Genomic DNA, 16,892 nt, shown 5'->3' on the forward strand with positions numbered 1-16,892 from the left:
CCTTTTTCTGTGTAAATTTTAAAAGACATTTGAAATGATCTAATGGATCTTTATCAGCCTGTGACTTATATACTCCATTTTCTATTTATGCTGTGTTTTTCATAGTTTTGTTAAAAGTTAAGTACTGCTCTGTAGATCTTTAATTGCATCTTGTATACCCTAAAATCATTAAATCAGTTTTTGTTTTTTTTTTTTAAAAAAAAAGGTGTCACCCACTGAAACTTGGAACATACTTTGTGAAGAAGTAAACATATATTTTTGCTAAATACAAGAACTGAATGAAAACTTAACGCTAAATTGATGTTAACTAGGTAAAACTCTAAGCTGCCTTAGAGCTTTTCGCTCTTATTGCTTGCCCTAGTTTAAATACTGTTAATCCATATTATTCATCGATAATCAGGACTGTGGCAAATTTGTTAGATATTGTAAAAAGCAGCTGCTTTCCAGGAAATGTGTGAATGTCATCAATTAACTTATTGATTTGTGAAATGTTTGCTAAAGTTGAACTATGGTCCAAGTAAACTTGTACAAGCAGCAAGCAAGTGAAATCAAAATCAGTATAAACACCAGAATAGGAAATTTTTTCGTGGCATGAATTTTTGAGGATTTTCAGCCAAACTCTCTGTCAACAAAATAAGGGTAGCCCTGTTGAATACATTTGATAGTAGCTGAGGATCTAGCACAGCTATTCTTAACATTACTGCCTAATCTCTCTTAACCTACAAAACATGAACATAAAATTCTTACTGTTGCTTAATGTTTATTATTTCAGGTTCTTCAATTCAAGGCAATATAAAACTGGAAAACCAAATCCAGGTAATGTAATTTAATTTCAGAATTAGAACAATTATTATATCTGATTGAACAACAAGGATTCTGTCCACGTAAAATGACTAAGTTTCTGTTTTTCTTTCTTTGTGATTATGTAAATGAAAATTGTTTGGGGAAGTACTTCCTTTCATTATCCCAACCACAAATAAAATCCATATACATGATTACCAAAAAGAAAAAGCCAAAATCCTGTCTGTTCGTTTGAGGATGTCACAATGACCTATCAGTTAACTGTACAGTGTGAAACCTCAGTATCTGTATTTTTCTTGCATGCCATTCCAGTCTTATATTAAGAAAAAGTCATCTGACTGTGGAGAATGAGGTTTTAGTGAGTTGATCTATAGCTACTATAGTTGCTATATAGCTACTTGTTCTCCTTTACCTATAACTGTATAACTATTTACCTATGACTAACTCAGGAAACAAAGATGCCCATGGAAAGACACATGCTTTTAGTTCATGTAGTGTCTGATTCATTTAATATTTCATTTCCATGCTGTCATGACCTATTTTTATTTTGCATCTGTTTTTGAATAGCAACTGCAACTTCCACACTGGAGAACACACTCCAGTCATAACTGCACTCTTGAGTTTGTTGGGCAGAGACCTAAAACGTGGATAGTGATGGGTAATAATCCTGACCACAATGAAAAATTCACAGAAGAGTCCTGTATATGGGATAGCAACCCTGCAAGTCCCTGCACTTAGGGAACAGTAAACCAGACAAAAACCTGCCTGAAAGACTGCAGCTGAAGCAGCTTTCAGCATTGTGTCCTTGACTAGGAAACATGCTTCTCCAAAAAGTCTCTGTGTTTCTTAAAAGAGAAAGTCTTATTGTCTCCATGATCTTACTTCTCTCTGTCTATATGCACCATGAAAATGCTTTGGGCTTTTCCAGTCTTCCAAAAGGCTATTATCACACCCGCCTGAATCATAGAACAGCTTTGGTTGGAAGGGACATTAAAGCCAACCCAGTTCCATCCCCCTGCCATGGGCAGGGACACCTCCCACCAGACCGGGCTGCCCAAAGCTCCATCTGGCCTGGCCTTGAGCACCTCCAGGGATGGGGCATCCACAGTTTCTTTGGGCAGTCTGTGCCAGTGCCTCACCACCCTCTAAGTGAAGAATTTCCTCCTAACATATAATCTGAATTTACTCTCTTTTAGTTTAAAGCCATTACTTCTCGTACTATCCTTATCTGTCTGAGTAAAAAGTTGCTCTCCATCTTTTTTATAAGTCCTCCTTAAGCACTGAAATACTGCAATGAGGTCTCCCTGGAGCCTTCTCCTCTTCAAGCTGAACAAGCTCCTTCAGTCTTTCTTCATAGGAGAGGTGCTCCAGCCCTCTGAACATCCTTTGTGGTCTCCTCTGGACTCTTTCTAACAGATCCACATCTTTCCTTGTGCTGGGGACCCCAGGGCTAGATGCAGCACTCCAAGTGGGGCCTCACAAGGGCAGAGCAGAAGGGGACAATCCCCTCCCTCGCCCTGCTGGCCACTCCTCAGTTGATGCAGCCCAGGATGCAGTTGGCCATCAGGGCTCCAATTGCTCACTTCTGGATCATGTGGAGCTTTTTGTCCACCAGATCCCCCAAGTCTTTCTCTGAATGAATTCGCCCAGTTTGTGCTCGTGTCTTGGATTGCCCCAAACCAGGTGCAGCACCTTCCACTTGACCTTGTTGAACTTCATTAGGTTCACATGGGCACACTTCGCAAGCTTGTCCAGGTAGTAGTGATCTTGGGTAATGCATTAAATTAGCACTTACAGATCTAGATGACCCATATGACATGCCTTACTATTCCAAGAGGCAAATAATTCCCTTATATTTCTCTTCTCCCCCCCACCCTTTTTTTTTTTTTTTGAGGGGGGGATGGTGTGTTAGGGCAGCTACTATCTCTCATTGTCTTCACTATGTCTAGCACAGGAAGTATAATTTCAGATGAAGCCTCTAGATGCTGCTATAATAATAAAAAAAAATCCTCACACATAGTATCTTGTTCAATACGGTGATTTCCAGTAAGTGTGCCTCACTAGTATGAAGTAAGAGCTTATGACAGAAACCAATTATTAAATATCAAAGCAGAAAAAAAAAATAGTAAAGATTTATATTGTCAATATTTTTGCAGAAAATTAGAGCTAAAGAATAGACCTGACAGTCAATCGGAAGTTATTATATTCTGGTCTTTTTTTTTTTTAAAAACAAAGAACTCTGAGAATTTTTTATTGATAAATCCAATAAAGTCCTTTCCTTGTAAGTTATTCAAAAGCTGTGTAAAAGCCAAAAGCCATGAGACTTTAATTAAAGCTGAAAAAAAAGTTTTGTTTCTTTCAAGAGACAAAAAAAAAAAAAAAACAAAACAACAAAAAACAGTAAAGCAATAAAGGTACCTGTCTTGCTCAGAGCTCAATACATCTTTTCCCCCTAAATAGTTTCTTCCCTTGGAGTAGCCTCCAAGTCAAGACAACAAATATTTGAAATGTTTGTGGCTTAACTATCGCTAAGCAAGTGTTGACTCAAAAAGCAAGTCAACGAACTTCAGTGTCAGGACTTCAGCCTACCAAACAGCTCAGGTTTTGCAATTTTCGATACTCATTGATAATAAGATGCTGAAAGTCTCAGTGGTGTCTTGTACATGACAAAAAGACCCCAGATCATCGGTTACAGAATTTTAAGGTAGCAGCTGTGAGACTTGTGAGAAACAAGCAAGCAAGCAGAAAAACTAAAAACTTTCTTTCTCAGTCATGCACTTTCTCTCCACTTGCTTGCTTCTCTTTCCCGCTAGCTTTCTTCTGTTCTCACTCTCTCCTTCCTCTCCCTTTCTCACATTCTCTCATTCTCTCTTGGCCTCCCTCTTTCTTGCATGCTCTTGCCCTCTTACTTTCTCACACACCCTCTCCTTGCCCTCCCTGTTCTCACTCTCTTGCTTTTGTTTGTTCTCTCCTGCTTGCTCTTTCTCTCTCCTGCATTCACTTTTGCTTGCATCCTCTTTCTCCTCCTTCCATGCACTTGCTCATTTTCTCACTTGCCTCCCTCTTTCCTCCTCTCTTCTCCTTTTCCCCATCTCTCTCAGCTTCCCTCTTTCTCCTCCTCCCCTCCTTCCCCCCTTCTCACACTCTCGCTTGCTTGCTTGCTCTCTCCCCCTTTAAGCATTCTCCCATTCCTTCTTTTCCTCTTTCTTCTTCTCTCTCTTCTTGTCTTGCACATCTCTCCTTCTCCCCCTCTCCCTCTTCCCCTCTCTTTTTCTTTTTTCCCAAAGAAGCAGAATTCAACAATCAGCATAACACTTGTTAACAAGCAACCACCAGTGTCTCATGATGTTTCACTCAAGACATGTTTTAACAAAATTTAAGTTGGTCTATGCAGAGAGCTGGATTCCAGCCTCTTTTAGTTTCTCTTCTGAAAATCCAGAATCCCTTTAGTTTTAAAGTGCCAGCTGAAGCACTCTCAGGTTCATCTCTACATAAATCTGAACTATTGCCTCCCCTTTTGTGAGAGAAAAGGATGAAAAACATCTTCAGATAAAACCTTGATTGCAGCTCACCCATACAGGAAAGCTATAAATGGAATCAATCAAGGTTCAATTGCCTTCTAAAAAATAACAAATAAAAAAAAAAGGGAGAACCACCAAAAAAAAAAGATCTAAGTCCAGACTTCTTGATTTATTTATGCTTTCTGTCTCGGCCAACACTAGGGCAAGTCCCATAAACCAGGGTACTCAGAATATACAAAGAGGCAGCAATAGCTATTAAAAAGACACATTTTTAGAAGAGTGATTCAAGTACATTCAAGTACAATCAATCAGAAACACACATTACATGCAGTCCTTATCTGAGGCACTTTCTGTGGAACTGTTTTTTACCAAATTATTAGCCTCCTTTGTATAGAGATAAGGCCTGAGAAAACATCTCCCTTCCTTTATCAGTAAGGATGAATGCATTTAGGACACAGGCTAAACATGGATCACTCGAGGTATGTTTGCCTGTTTGTTTTCCTTTACACAAAGTTTGACATCAGGAATGACAGTTATCAAAACAACTCTTGCCAGTTTTGGTTGAACCAGCGTGGAAGCAAGGCTCTCCTCTCACAGTTTCTATTTCATCGCAATTTCATAGTGAAGATGAGGGACATTTAAATACAGTTCAGACAGACACAAACACTGGTTCTAAAAAACAGTAATGGCTGAACTTTGTTCACAAAAGTACTCAGAAGTTTAAAAGTTTACCTTGCTAGTACTCACTGAAATAATCCAAGCTTTTTACGTGAAATGTAATGGAAGAAGAGGGAAAGGAAGAAATTCTGTCTTCGTTTACAAAATGGCAAATGTATGGTCATTGTTTTGAATTTAATATAACTATATAAATATTTATTTTTCTGTTGAAGGTACACTGAAATAATTCTAAAGATATGGTTTTTTTTGTTTGTTTGTTTGTTTGTTTTTCAATAAGAACAAACATTTTGGAAATAAGTTTCATTTGCTAGAAAACTTAGCTTAGAAAACTGAATATCTGATTCTCTTTCCGCTTATCTTTTAAGTACTTCCAACATATCTAGATTACTACTTGTCTTCTACAATATGTGACTTCTTTCTGCTTCAAATACTTGTATTAAAAGAACAAGCATATGAGCGTTTAGACATTAAGAAGTGTTTCTCTTGGGAATGTATTTTGCAAACAGCCAGCAGCAGATCTCCAGGACGGAATGGTATTCAAGCTGACAAAAATAGTCAATAATTTTGAACTGCCTAGACCCACCAAAATTGCACAAGAAACTGTAAGAAATTCCCAAGTCACGTTTATCTCTCTCCTGAAGCCCACCTGAACAGCAACAGCTACCTAAGTCGAAGAAGGGACTAGAATCATCTAATATACTCCTACAGTCCTATATAACCATGCAGCCTCTCACTGGCTTCATCCATTTCCTTTTCCTTCATATTTAACAACTCGTTATACCACACAGATATATATACACCCAGTGAGTATATAGCTAATACTGTAGATGAAAAGTTCAGACAAACCAGATAGGCCACAACTAACCTAAGTTATTAACTCTTAATAAAATACCTTTACAATGTCTCGAATACACTCGCTGCTATAATTTGTCATATCACAACTTCTGCTAAACTCTTCAATCCCAAACCTGATATCATCCAAAGGCCAGGCCTGCTGGCTGCATGTTCCCTGGAGCCAGGAGCACTCCAAGCAGTTCATTAGGGACCCAGAACCACTAATGACAGTAGTCATCAAACAACAACAACAACAAAATCTCTGAGAAGAAGAGTGCATCTCCTACAATAGTCTCAGCTGAGCCTCCTCAAAGGAAGGCAGAACATAAATTGTATTCTCTGAGATCTATCCCAATGCTTCACCGTGGGAAGCAAGCCACTGCTGACCTTTAAGTACATAATGTATATAATAAACCCACCATGGAAATTGAAAGAAACACCATATAAAATTGTTTTCCTTTCTGTTCAGACTCTAGTAAATATATAAATAATATTTTTAAAGCTCAGAGCAGTTTCACAGCAGGTACATCTTCTCTAATAAGGTAGCTTCTTTTTATCTGCATGTTCTTAAGTGTCCCCCAGGTGGTAACATCTGAATCAGAATACTCACTTATAGTGTCAGCCTGACATTTTCACTAGTGTTTCTAAGGATATTTAGTAATAATAACTCACATGTGCTGTAAAAAGCCTTATCTCACAAATGTATTGAAGTCTCACAGGCCTTCCTCTTCTATGGAGGGAGAAGTTACACACAAAGACAATTAATAAAATGCCCACAGTCATATAAAAGGCTGATTCAGAAACAAAAGGTAAGATTCCCGATTTTAGGTTTGTACTTGGAACTCTAGCCAGTATATCTCAATACAGTTTAGCATTCTTAATTACAATGACCCAGCTAGATCATGACAAGCCTTTAAACAGAAATATGGCCTAAATCCTACATTTTTGTTGTTCTAATTTACTCCCTTCCTCCTGGCTGGTGATGTCTCCTTTTGAAGATACAATATTTCTTTATTACAAAAATATTTTTCAAAGCTTTACACATCAAACTCCTGTTTCAATTAGAAAAAAAAAAATGTTTAGTTTCTAACATAGATTTAATGACACAAGGAAAAATGTGCCCAGAAATAATTACATGGACGAGTCATATATTAGCAGTCGTGCCAACTCTCAGGGTACACTACAAAAACAAATACAGTTACACAGGGAAAGGTATGATTACACCATGTGAGTGCTGAATTTTCAGCTAAATTTTTTTGCATCTACACTCAGCAACACCAAAATGAACTAACTAACCTCCTATGTAATCAGTCATCATGAGTGCTTTCATTCTGGATTTTTATATGGAATGAGTTAACCATGTGGTTTTGTTGTTGTTGTTGTTTGGTTGGTTTGTTTGTTTGCTTTTAAACACAGGTGCCTAAAATTATGCCCCTCAGTCCACAGGTTCTAACTGATTTGACTTGCAGAGCTATTAAACTCCTACTAGTCTCATCAACTTGTCTGTTAGCGCTGAGAATGAAGCTGACTTTTCAAAGGAATTAGGTAGGCATGTTGGGAATAACATCCCAGTGTATAAATTATTGCCACCAATGGCAATTTAAGATTAAAATCTGCAAAACTGTCATGTCAGAACTATTCATTTTAATATAGTATTATTTAAGAGATGGAAGGGATGCGTATAAAGTAGATAAAAATAAATTAATACACAGTTCTAAAATAACTCCTTATCCCTATCATGGGCCATTTTTATGCTTTTTAAAGGATAAGAACAAAACAAAGAGGATCTAAGTGTTCCTCTTTGGATAAGGATGCCTACCTCTTTTACAGAAGGAGACACTGTTTGTAAGGGAATTTCTTGTGTCCTTGCTCAGAGATGGGCCCACAGTGTGCAGAGATGGGTTGTTTCTAAGGCAGCACCGTCACTCAGGATGGAGGGCCTTTCTCAATTAGTAAGAACATACCAGGTAATTTAAAGAGTCAATGATTTTTCCATCTAGACTGTGCTGCCTAGAAGTGAAGAATGGCATGTCACTGAAAAAATACAGTTTTTCATAAAGCCAACGTAATCAGTTTCATAGTTGACACTATTTCAATGTATTTTATTTTATAGACTTTATTGCTTTTTTTCCTTTGCAACAAATCTTAAAAAACAAGGTTCACAAGAGAGCTATGATAAGGGCTTGGGGTTAGTAGAGTTTAAGAAACACTCTGGGAGAATGAGATGATGCTTGACAAGAAAGTTTAGGTATATCACTAGAGTAGGGGAAAGCTCCCAAGTAGCCCCAAGTAGTATGCAAGCCTGGGGTAAGCAAATGCACACACATCTACCCAGTAGCCAGTGGCAATCCTCTTTATTACTATCAGAAAAACAGTAATCCCAGCAAGTCCCCAGCTCTCCCTTAGACAGTCTCTGTCAAGGTTGTGCTCACAAACCCTGGGACCATACATGTTAGAAAGCTGAGACTGGAACAAGCCGTACGAGCACTGGCAGTTTTCTTGCATGCTCTCTGTCCTTTTCTTTTTCTCCCCACAACTTCATATTCTTGGTCTCAATAGAGTCTCTATTGTTTAACTGAAATCAACATCCAATGAAAACTGTAATTTTCTGTTTTTAAATATTTATAAATTCATTCCGTAAACATGATGTATTTTTCAGCTTAACATGATATCATCACATTCTAATTTAAAGCTGGAAAGAGCTATAAAAACCACAAAGAACGCATTGCTGGGGTATGAATATTTAATAGTAATGAACTCCAAAAATGGACTTAACTATTGAACTATTTAAATGGATCTCCTGAACAGTACAACATGTAGGAACATATTAGATTTGATATTCCACTTAGCGATACATCACTTGGAGATAAATACACAAGGCTTTCAGCTGACTAGCTTAGCAAAATGTAAGAAGATGTCAATTCTAGCATTTTTTTATTTCTAGCATATTTTATTTTTATATAAAAATACCCTTATTATCACTAAGGTCTCCTTGTTTCACAGTGTTAATATGAAGTAATCAATCCAGAAACACACCAACTCATGTCTCCTGCTACTGAAAGCCAATATACAGGCTAAGCAGAAATATATACAACAGTAACTAAATATAAGTCATTGGGCTGATAAGAAACACTCAGTTCCTTTGGAAGCACCAGGCTTCAATCCCGGTATATGTGAGATTGCAAAGTACTGGATCCTCCTCATTGCATTTTATTAGCTCAAGTTCACAGGAATCAGGGCACATGCAGCTTTCAGCTTCAAGGGATAATCTGCAGATGAGGACTTTACATGAGGACTCAGTCAAGCAGGCCATTAACAATGTCAGATGCGTCATGTCATATACTTCATCATCACAGTGCTCTCCTATTTTTTCTGCAATAACAGGCAAGAGAATCATCATAATGGCTTACACCAAACATTGACTTCATCCAGATTCTGTTTTCAGAAGTCATTGTCCTACTACTGGCCAAGTATTGTTAACACATCTGAATTTTTGAGGAATAAGCTCAAACACCATCACAAACTAGGGCCCACTGACAAGAAAATGTCAGCAGACTGACTGAAAGTTCTTCAGGGCTTCACTTGAAATGAAGCTCTACTTCCAATGTGTGGACTCTTAAAAAAAAAAAAAATGCAGGTTGTGTTTACACTCTGCCTTGACCCTAAGTATGAGTAGATTGCTTTCCTATAGTCCTGTGTAATCCCTGTGACATCCTGTAGATCAAGAGTTGATCACTAGAAAGAGGAAAACTAGCAAAATCATGCTTACTATGAATAAGTGACAGAAGTTAAGATACCAACTAAGAAATTGATAATTAATTTTCATTGTTAGATTTGTGTTGCTTCTTGCTCAGAACAAAATCAGCTTTATTTATTTTTTTTACCCCAAATTCCTTATAAATCATTGGAAGCATTTATAGTTCTACTTGCAGAAAACTTCACAGCGCCTGTCCTAGAGACTCGGTTTGTTGCTTTCTACTCTCCAGCATGTGAAGCCAGAACTGATGTTGGCCTGATGCTGGAATTCTTGAACAAGGTGTAACCCCATGAGCTGAGCAGGATTGTCACGGCATCTTGGTGTGTGTGTATACATCTCTCCCTACACATATATATATATATATATACACAGAGAGAGAGAGATGTAGGGAGATAGAGATATATATGTAGGGAGAGATGTAGATATAGGTAAATATAGCATGTGATAGAGTAAGAGATGAAAAACGTCTATACATACATATATACACAAACATGTATATGTATTACAAAATACTATTATTTTTTTTTACTACCAATGTATATATACACTACCAATTTACTACCAATGTATATAATAATATATATATATTTTTTTACTACCAATGTCTTTCTTGTATTACAAAAGGCTTTTCTAATTTCAAGTGACTTGTTTTAGTCTGATAACAGAAAAATCTCTGCTATCTTCATATTACTTTAGAAAGTGAAGATTGCTACTATTACTGAAATATTTTAAAAGCTATTGGAATCCTAATTGCTCTGAGTAACTTTTGATAAAATATCCTGATTTTTTTCTTCTGTGTGATTATGAATCATCATGACATTTTAGATATTTATTTTGTATCTCTCCCTAACCAAAAAAAAAAATAAAAATTGCAATGGCTATAGTTGGATGTATCTATAATTTAAGGACAAAGTCTACAAGTGTTTATAAATACCTCCAAAGCAAGTTCAAAGAACCTGTGAAACTGAGAAATAAAATCAGAAATATTGCAGTGTGAAAAAAAATCACCAAGCAATGACCCTAATGCTGCTTTGTAGTGTCATAAAACAATAAAACGGTGTTTAGACTAGCTTCTGTTAATGTTTCCAGGCCCAGATTAGAATAAATCTAATGTAAAGTTTCTTTCTTTCTTTCTTTCTTTCTTTCTTTCTTTCTTTCTTTTTTAAAGAAAGAAAGAAAAAATAAATTATATTTAGAATAGAATTTACTCTTAAAGAGAATTTATTCTAATGACAAAACCTGTTTCCACAACAAGAGTTCATCTCATCCAGATTTTCTGAAGATAAATGTGGATATTTGGTACATACTATGATCCATCAAATAGCAGCAGCTTATGCAGGATACTGCCATGCCCTGGATGCACTGACCACCTTCTCACACTGTTCAAAACCTGCATTTGAAATGGCCTTCTATGAAAAACTGCAGTAATGCTTTCAGAACACTGCAGAGCTATGAAATGTGGCTTTAGAAAAGAACCAGAGGAATTCTGCCTAAGGAGTACCCTAATACTTGATAAAACCTACTCTTCCTTGGGTTGTAACTAGAATTTGGCTGTGAGTTTATTAGTCTAGTTTATTATGTGAGTTTATGTCTGCCTTTGGGAGACAGACATATGGTGAGTTTTTCCTGCATCTAGTTGGCATACTGACATGAAATTGTTCTAGAGGCATTCCCCCGTGGCTTCTCAGAACCAGCTACCTAGGATCCCCAAGATGATTACCCTGTCTCTGAACTTCACTGCTAGACAAAATTAACTTTAGTCATTTACCAACTCACAGCAACACGGAGCACAAGCCTTGAATTTTACTAGCTACAGTGAAACTGCATTCAGTCCTCCAGCTATTTTAAAGTAAATCAGTTATGAAGGAGAATGACTGGAAATTAAATCCAACTACAAATCCAGGAGCACCACAAGAAAAGCCTTTATATTCTATTTAAAGTTGTGATAACCAGGTTGCTTCATTGTGGCCAGTGTTTTTAGCACATAGGGGAGAAGAAGCACAAAGGCCAATACTGACTATGTAAAAGAGAGGAAGGTGGTTCAGGGGGTCTCATTCTCATTCTGTGGGGATGTGCCAGGGGTTGCTCAGAAAAGGCTCAGGAACAATACATCAGTTTTTACAAAGGCACAGGCTGGTCTGAAAGAGAGCAAAGAGCATGTCCAGAAGGACTATCTAGTCTGTCACATACTGTTTGAATGTGTTTTTAAGAAGCCTGGATGCACAATTCTGACAACAGCTTCAGGGAAGCAACTTCACCAAGACATGCAAGTAAGATGCGTCTTAACCTCAAGTGCTACATCGTGATAACTGTAATAGCAAACGGTGCTATATGGTCATTGACTTTTACCTAGGTAATGCCTGTGAATTGAACTCTTCAAGCCGTAAGCAACTGTAAAAAGTTTGCAAAGCTCAAGGGAAATGCCACTGATAGTCCTCTGCTGCATTTACAGATGAACTCCTGAAAGAAACGCCTTTCCCACTGAATTCCACTTGTGTTATGGAGCCATTTTCCTTCCAAGGCTGGTTGAAAGATCATCGCAGAGAAATAAAACAGAAGCAATCTTTGAGTATCTTTGGAGATAACTTCGAAACAGAGGTAGGTGGTTTAATTTCTATGAAAGAGATTTTTAAAGATACATATAATAGGTGTCTCATATTCGGAGTGAACGAATCCAGGCCTTGCAACCCTATCTGCTGAGAAAATCATGCACCCTTAAAAAAGTAATTCAGTCGTAGCCTGCCCTGCCCCTTGGAAATGCCCACCTTTGGCCACTGATCCAACGCACCTAGGGCAGGGGACTCCTGTCTCAGATACTTCTATTTGCAGAATCAACCTGAACCTTATTTCCACTCACTTCCTTTAAGATTAAAACAGCTCCCCCGCCCCCTTATTTCCCACATCAGAAATACCAGCAAGATGCTATCACTGCTCACAAGTGCGTTCAGCTTCCATATATGTTTGTACAGCACTCTTGGTGCCAAATCTAATTCAAATGTGTAAATACACTTTTTTTTTTTCCTTCTTAATCCACATAAAATGGAAACAAAGACCTGGACAGCCCCAGAGAGCCTGGGCCATGCTAGAGCCCTGCACTTCTCAGCCTTGTCAAACACAGTCCAGCTTGAGTGTAAATGAAGCTGTTACCATGTGATGTCTGTGCTGCATGTGCAATGGTTTACAAAACATATTTTCTCCCTGGGTTACTTGGAGTCATATTCTGAAGAATCCAATATGTTTGACAGCAGAGTGACAGAGAGCATGGGACTGTCAGGAAGAACACAAAAAGGGCAGATAATTAGAAAAATAAGGTCTGGTCTACAGCCTTTTTAATGTTAATGGAAGTATCTTTTTGACTTCAACATACTCTTGACAGGGGCCCGAGTTCATGAGGAGGAAGCGCCTGTTCCAAGAACAGAAGCAGGAAGGATATAGATGCAAAGCAGAGAGTGGGAGGAGGCAGAAGGAGTAGATAAGTGAGGATGCAGAAGAGCATAAGGAGTGGCAGGTGTGATCAGTTCCCTTTTTATCAGTAGGAATCAATATGAGAATACCAAACGTAATGTGAATTTTAATGTCTGTAAAAATAATGTCATCCTCTATGAACATTTTTCTTTAAAAATAGAATGTTTAAATGCTGTAGAAAGATGAATGTGTACACTTCAGTCACTGGGATGAATCCATTACTTTTCTTTCCTTTTTTTTCTAGGTTATAGCTTATGGACCAGGAACAACTGAAAAAAGTAAAAGTAATTCAGATATCTGGATATGGCAGCTGGTAGGTGACAATTCACACATCCATGAATTCACATTTCAGAGCAAACTGCACAGTTGTAAAGCCTCTTACTACCAACAACAAAAATTAATGATTACCTTCCTTCTCACAGAAGCCATTGACAGGAATCGTCGTTTGGCTTTAAACTATCATGAAAAAAAAAACCTGTAAACAACTGCCACCATAAAAATAATCCCTCTTTTCCCTCATCTTGTATGTTGAGAACAGAACTACTGCCATCCTCTGTCAGTTCTAGATGGGGATTTTGATTCCTGCTAGGGAGTACCTTGCAAATACATCAGAATGCCTCTGGGTGATAAAAACCATCACCTATTAGTTCTTGCTTTGAAGTTTTTGTCCTCATACTGAACTCCAGCTGGAATTAGGTAGACAAAGCTAATAAAAATCCAGAAACATTTTTATGCTAAATCACAGCAGTAGTTGATCCAGATGCCCATCTTTCTCCTGGCTTCAAAGAAACTCTTGCAGCCCAAGGGAAAAACAGCAGAGAAAAGCTGGTTTCCCTTTACACAAGGGAAACTAGCTCGTAAGGCAGGTATTTCTATCAGTTCCTGTTCTGTTGAAATTCACAGGGACTATCAAATACTAATTAAAGACATAATATTCTTGAAAGACACTTGTTTACACTGCAGCTCACTGCAGCCTGTGCAATCAAGACCTTGCTGCTGGCAGGAATCTGGTTCCTCTGTTTGACAAGATAATGATGAGTCTGTTCCAGTGTAGACAGATGCCTATTAGTGATTTCTGTCAGCTCCCTGCTGACTTGTGAACTTCTTTTCAAGACTTAGAAAGGTATTAGGAATCAGGAAAGTAGAAGAGGAGCTTGAAGTACTCCAGCAGGTTATCCCTGTGAGTTTCCAGATAGTTGTACCAACTTGCAGGCTGCTCGGTTAGATTGGTAGCAGCACATCCTTAAGGCATCAGGCAATAGGTTGCTGCTTTATGATGAGGAACAACAAACCATGAAGCATGTTTTTATTGATGCTAATAGCGTCAGATGGGGAAGATCAGCTGAATATTTAGCTAGGCCTTGTAAAACAGTGTTTTGTTTGAAGTGCTCTTTCAGTAGGAAAGATTTCCATACTTACCTGCAGCATTTTCTTTCTGCTGGTGATAAGCCATGGAAAACTAAAAGCTGTCCGTCTCTTCTTTCCCTTCAGGAGGGTGCATCTACAGTTACTATGGATGGTAAAACCCTGACTCTAACTGCTGGTGACAGCCTACTTGTCCGTGCCCAATCTTTGTGAGTAGAGATGAGCGATTCAACAGCATGATTTCCCAGACTCCAACAATATAAATTCTGTCTATTTGGTCCATATCAAGTTGGGCATCAGCTGGTGCAGAAACATAGCCTCTGTGATTGCAGGATTTGCAATATTACTCCTTAGGGCAGAAGTGTCTTTTGGAGGAAACAAAGCCAGGCATTCGTTCCAGCTCACCTTGTACGATTAAGCTGTGGAAAATAAAAGATAAACACCAAGAAAAGTCAGCACACAAAAGACCGTGCATAAAGGTAGATGGCAAGAATACTGATACTAAATGGCAACAGCAAATCCTCTAAACTTCAGATAAGTCTTAATCAACATCAATACAGTGAGATTTGGGTGCCAGACCAAGAGCACAGTTCTCTTCCTGGAGTAGGATGCATAAGGCTTTTTCACAATCATGGTACACATAATATTTGTAAAAAGAAAAACTGGTGAAAATAGTTTCCAGAAGGAATGGAAAGGGGAAGTATTTGCCAACTCTTGTGAAAAGTGGCATAGGTCAATAAAGTACCCATCGTGAAGGATTACATACACCCACTGGTAATACAATGCAGCAAACTATAGGCAGATGATTACAAATGACCTTCTTTCCTACAGAGAAAAAAACAAACAAACAAACAAAAAACAACAAAGCAAACAAAGTAATAAGTAGTAATGATGATGTTTGCTAATCACTAACTAACACCAGAAGCTGTTACTGAAAGACCTGAAACTGCCCAGCTGCACAGAACCGTTCTCTGCACCTGTGATTTCAACAAGTACCTCCTCCCCTCCTCCCTCCACCATTGTATCCACCGCTTCTATGAAATCACTTCTCTTAAATTAATTCCCAGTCCTGCAGTCAATCAATGAGACTGTTTACAAAATCCTGGCATGATGCATGTGTAGAGATCTGCCAGCACAGATCATATTGGATTAAGGCATTTATCAGACTTGTACAGCAGGCACATATTATTGTACGTTTCACTGCTGTACACTGATACTGATCTCTGGTCATCTCTGAAACTGGCATAAACACCTAATACAAAGGTGATGACCACAAAGCAAAAATACTCCTGAATTCTTAGATGCTTATATTGTTAAAATAATATCTGTGTTTAAATCCTTACGTCACTGAGATCAGAATTTCCCCTTGCTACATCCATAAGAAGAGAGATGTTCTTCCCCTTTGTGTCATGATGTTTGGTTTATATGGATGATTACAAAGAGCTGTTCTGAAAAATATAGCAAGATATGCCAATATAGAAATAGAACAAATGTAGTCAGAAGAGAACCTGTTTGTAATTCCTCTATTTTTCAGCAGCATCAAGGTATTTAGTTGTTCGGTTTGGTAGTTGGTTTGTCCTCCCCACCTCCCCTATGTGGGTATTCAATCATCTCTCTTTCTATTTTTCCAGGTACTTCTGGAAAAGAGAAGAAGAATGTGTTGCTCTTTACATTGCTCAGGATCCAAAACACAAGCAGCCTTATACCTAGTTTCCGTATCAGTTGACATTGATAAGAAAAATTTTAACCTACTTATGTCATCTTAATAAATTTATAGTCAGAACTCCTGTAAATCTGAATAGTCTAACATAATAATTACACTGGAATCAAGTGCTATGCCCCATTATAACTTTTTTTTTCCCCAAGTAGTTAATGTTTCAGCAAAATCTACAACCTGTAATTTTGTTAAAAACAAGACTTTATTACATGAAAGCAAATGAAAACAGATCCATGAAGTAGGATTAGCTACATAGTAATATAAATGATAATATCTGGAATAAATTGTAAGCTTTTCAAGTGCAAGTGTCCTCTGTGAGGTAAAGAGAGGGAGATAGGACAGATATTGTTTTGCCTATTTACTTACATTCTTCATTTCTTTGCCTCAGTTTTGCCATTAATGATAAATTGGGTATGTGAGTTATCAAGCCCACAGCACACGAATTTTTATTTGCAATACTTTACAGATGTTCTGAGATCTTTGGATTAAAAGCCCTTTAAAAAAAAAAAAAAAAAAAAAAAAAAAAAAAAAAAAAAAAAGGGAGGGGGAGGGAAATTACAAACTTCTTCTGCTCCACTACTTGAGGATCTCAAGTAGATCACAAGGACTTTCTCCTTGTGAAAAGTGGAAGGTGTGTTAGTAAAAGGGGAAGCAGTAGCAGCAGTAACATCACACATTACTTAGATCATCACTGTACTTGCTTCACGTAACTTGTTAGCAGGTTATCAAATCTTGGTACTGCATTACCAATCAC

At 37.8% G+C, this 16,892-nt stretch overlaps 1 protein-coding gene across 2 annotated transcripts in view; it reads left to right on the forward strand.

Annotated features, from left to right (window-relative positions):
* HAAO (3-hydroxyanthranilate 3,4-dioxygenase) overlaps positions 1-16,255 on the forward strand; it is a 35,819-nt gene extending 19,564 nt beyond the window's left edge. For both annotated transcript variants that reach the window (XM_084512662.1, XM_084512661.1), the window contains 5 exons: positions 773-816; positions 12,044-12,189; positions 13,301-13,369; positions 14,548-14,630; positions 16,053-16,255. In XM_084512662.1, coding sequence (XP_084368788.1) covers positions 773-816; positions 12,044-12,189; positions 13,301-13,369; positions 14,548-14,630; positions 16,053-16,131 — 421 coding nt within the window. In that variant the 3' untranslated portion in view covers positions 16,132-16,255. The remainder of the gene's footprint in view (positions 1-772; positions 817-12,043; positions 12,190-13,300; positions 13,370-14,547; positions 14,631-16,052) is intronic.
* The last annotated feature ends 637 nt before the right edge of the window (positions 16,256-16,892 follow it).

This window comes from Aythya ferina, assembly GCF_964211825.1.
Source record: "Aythya ferina genome assembly, chromosome: 3".
NCBI classification, from domain to species: domain Eukaryota; kingdom Metazoa; phylum Chordata; class Aves; order Anseriformes; family Anatidae; genus Aythya; species Aythya ferina.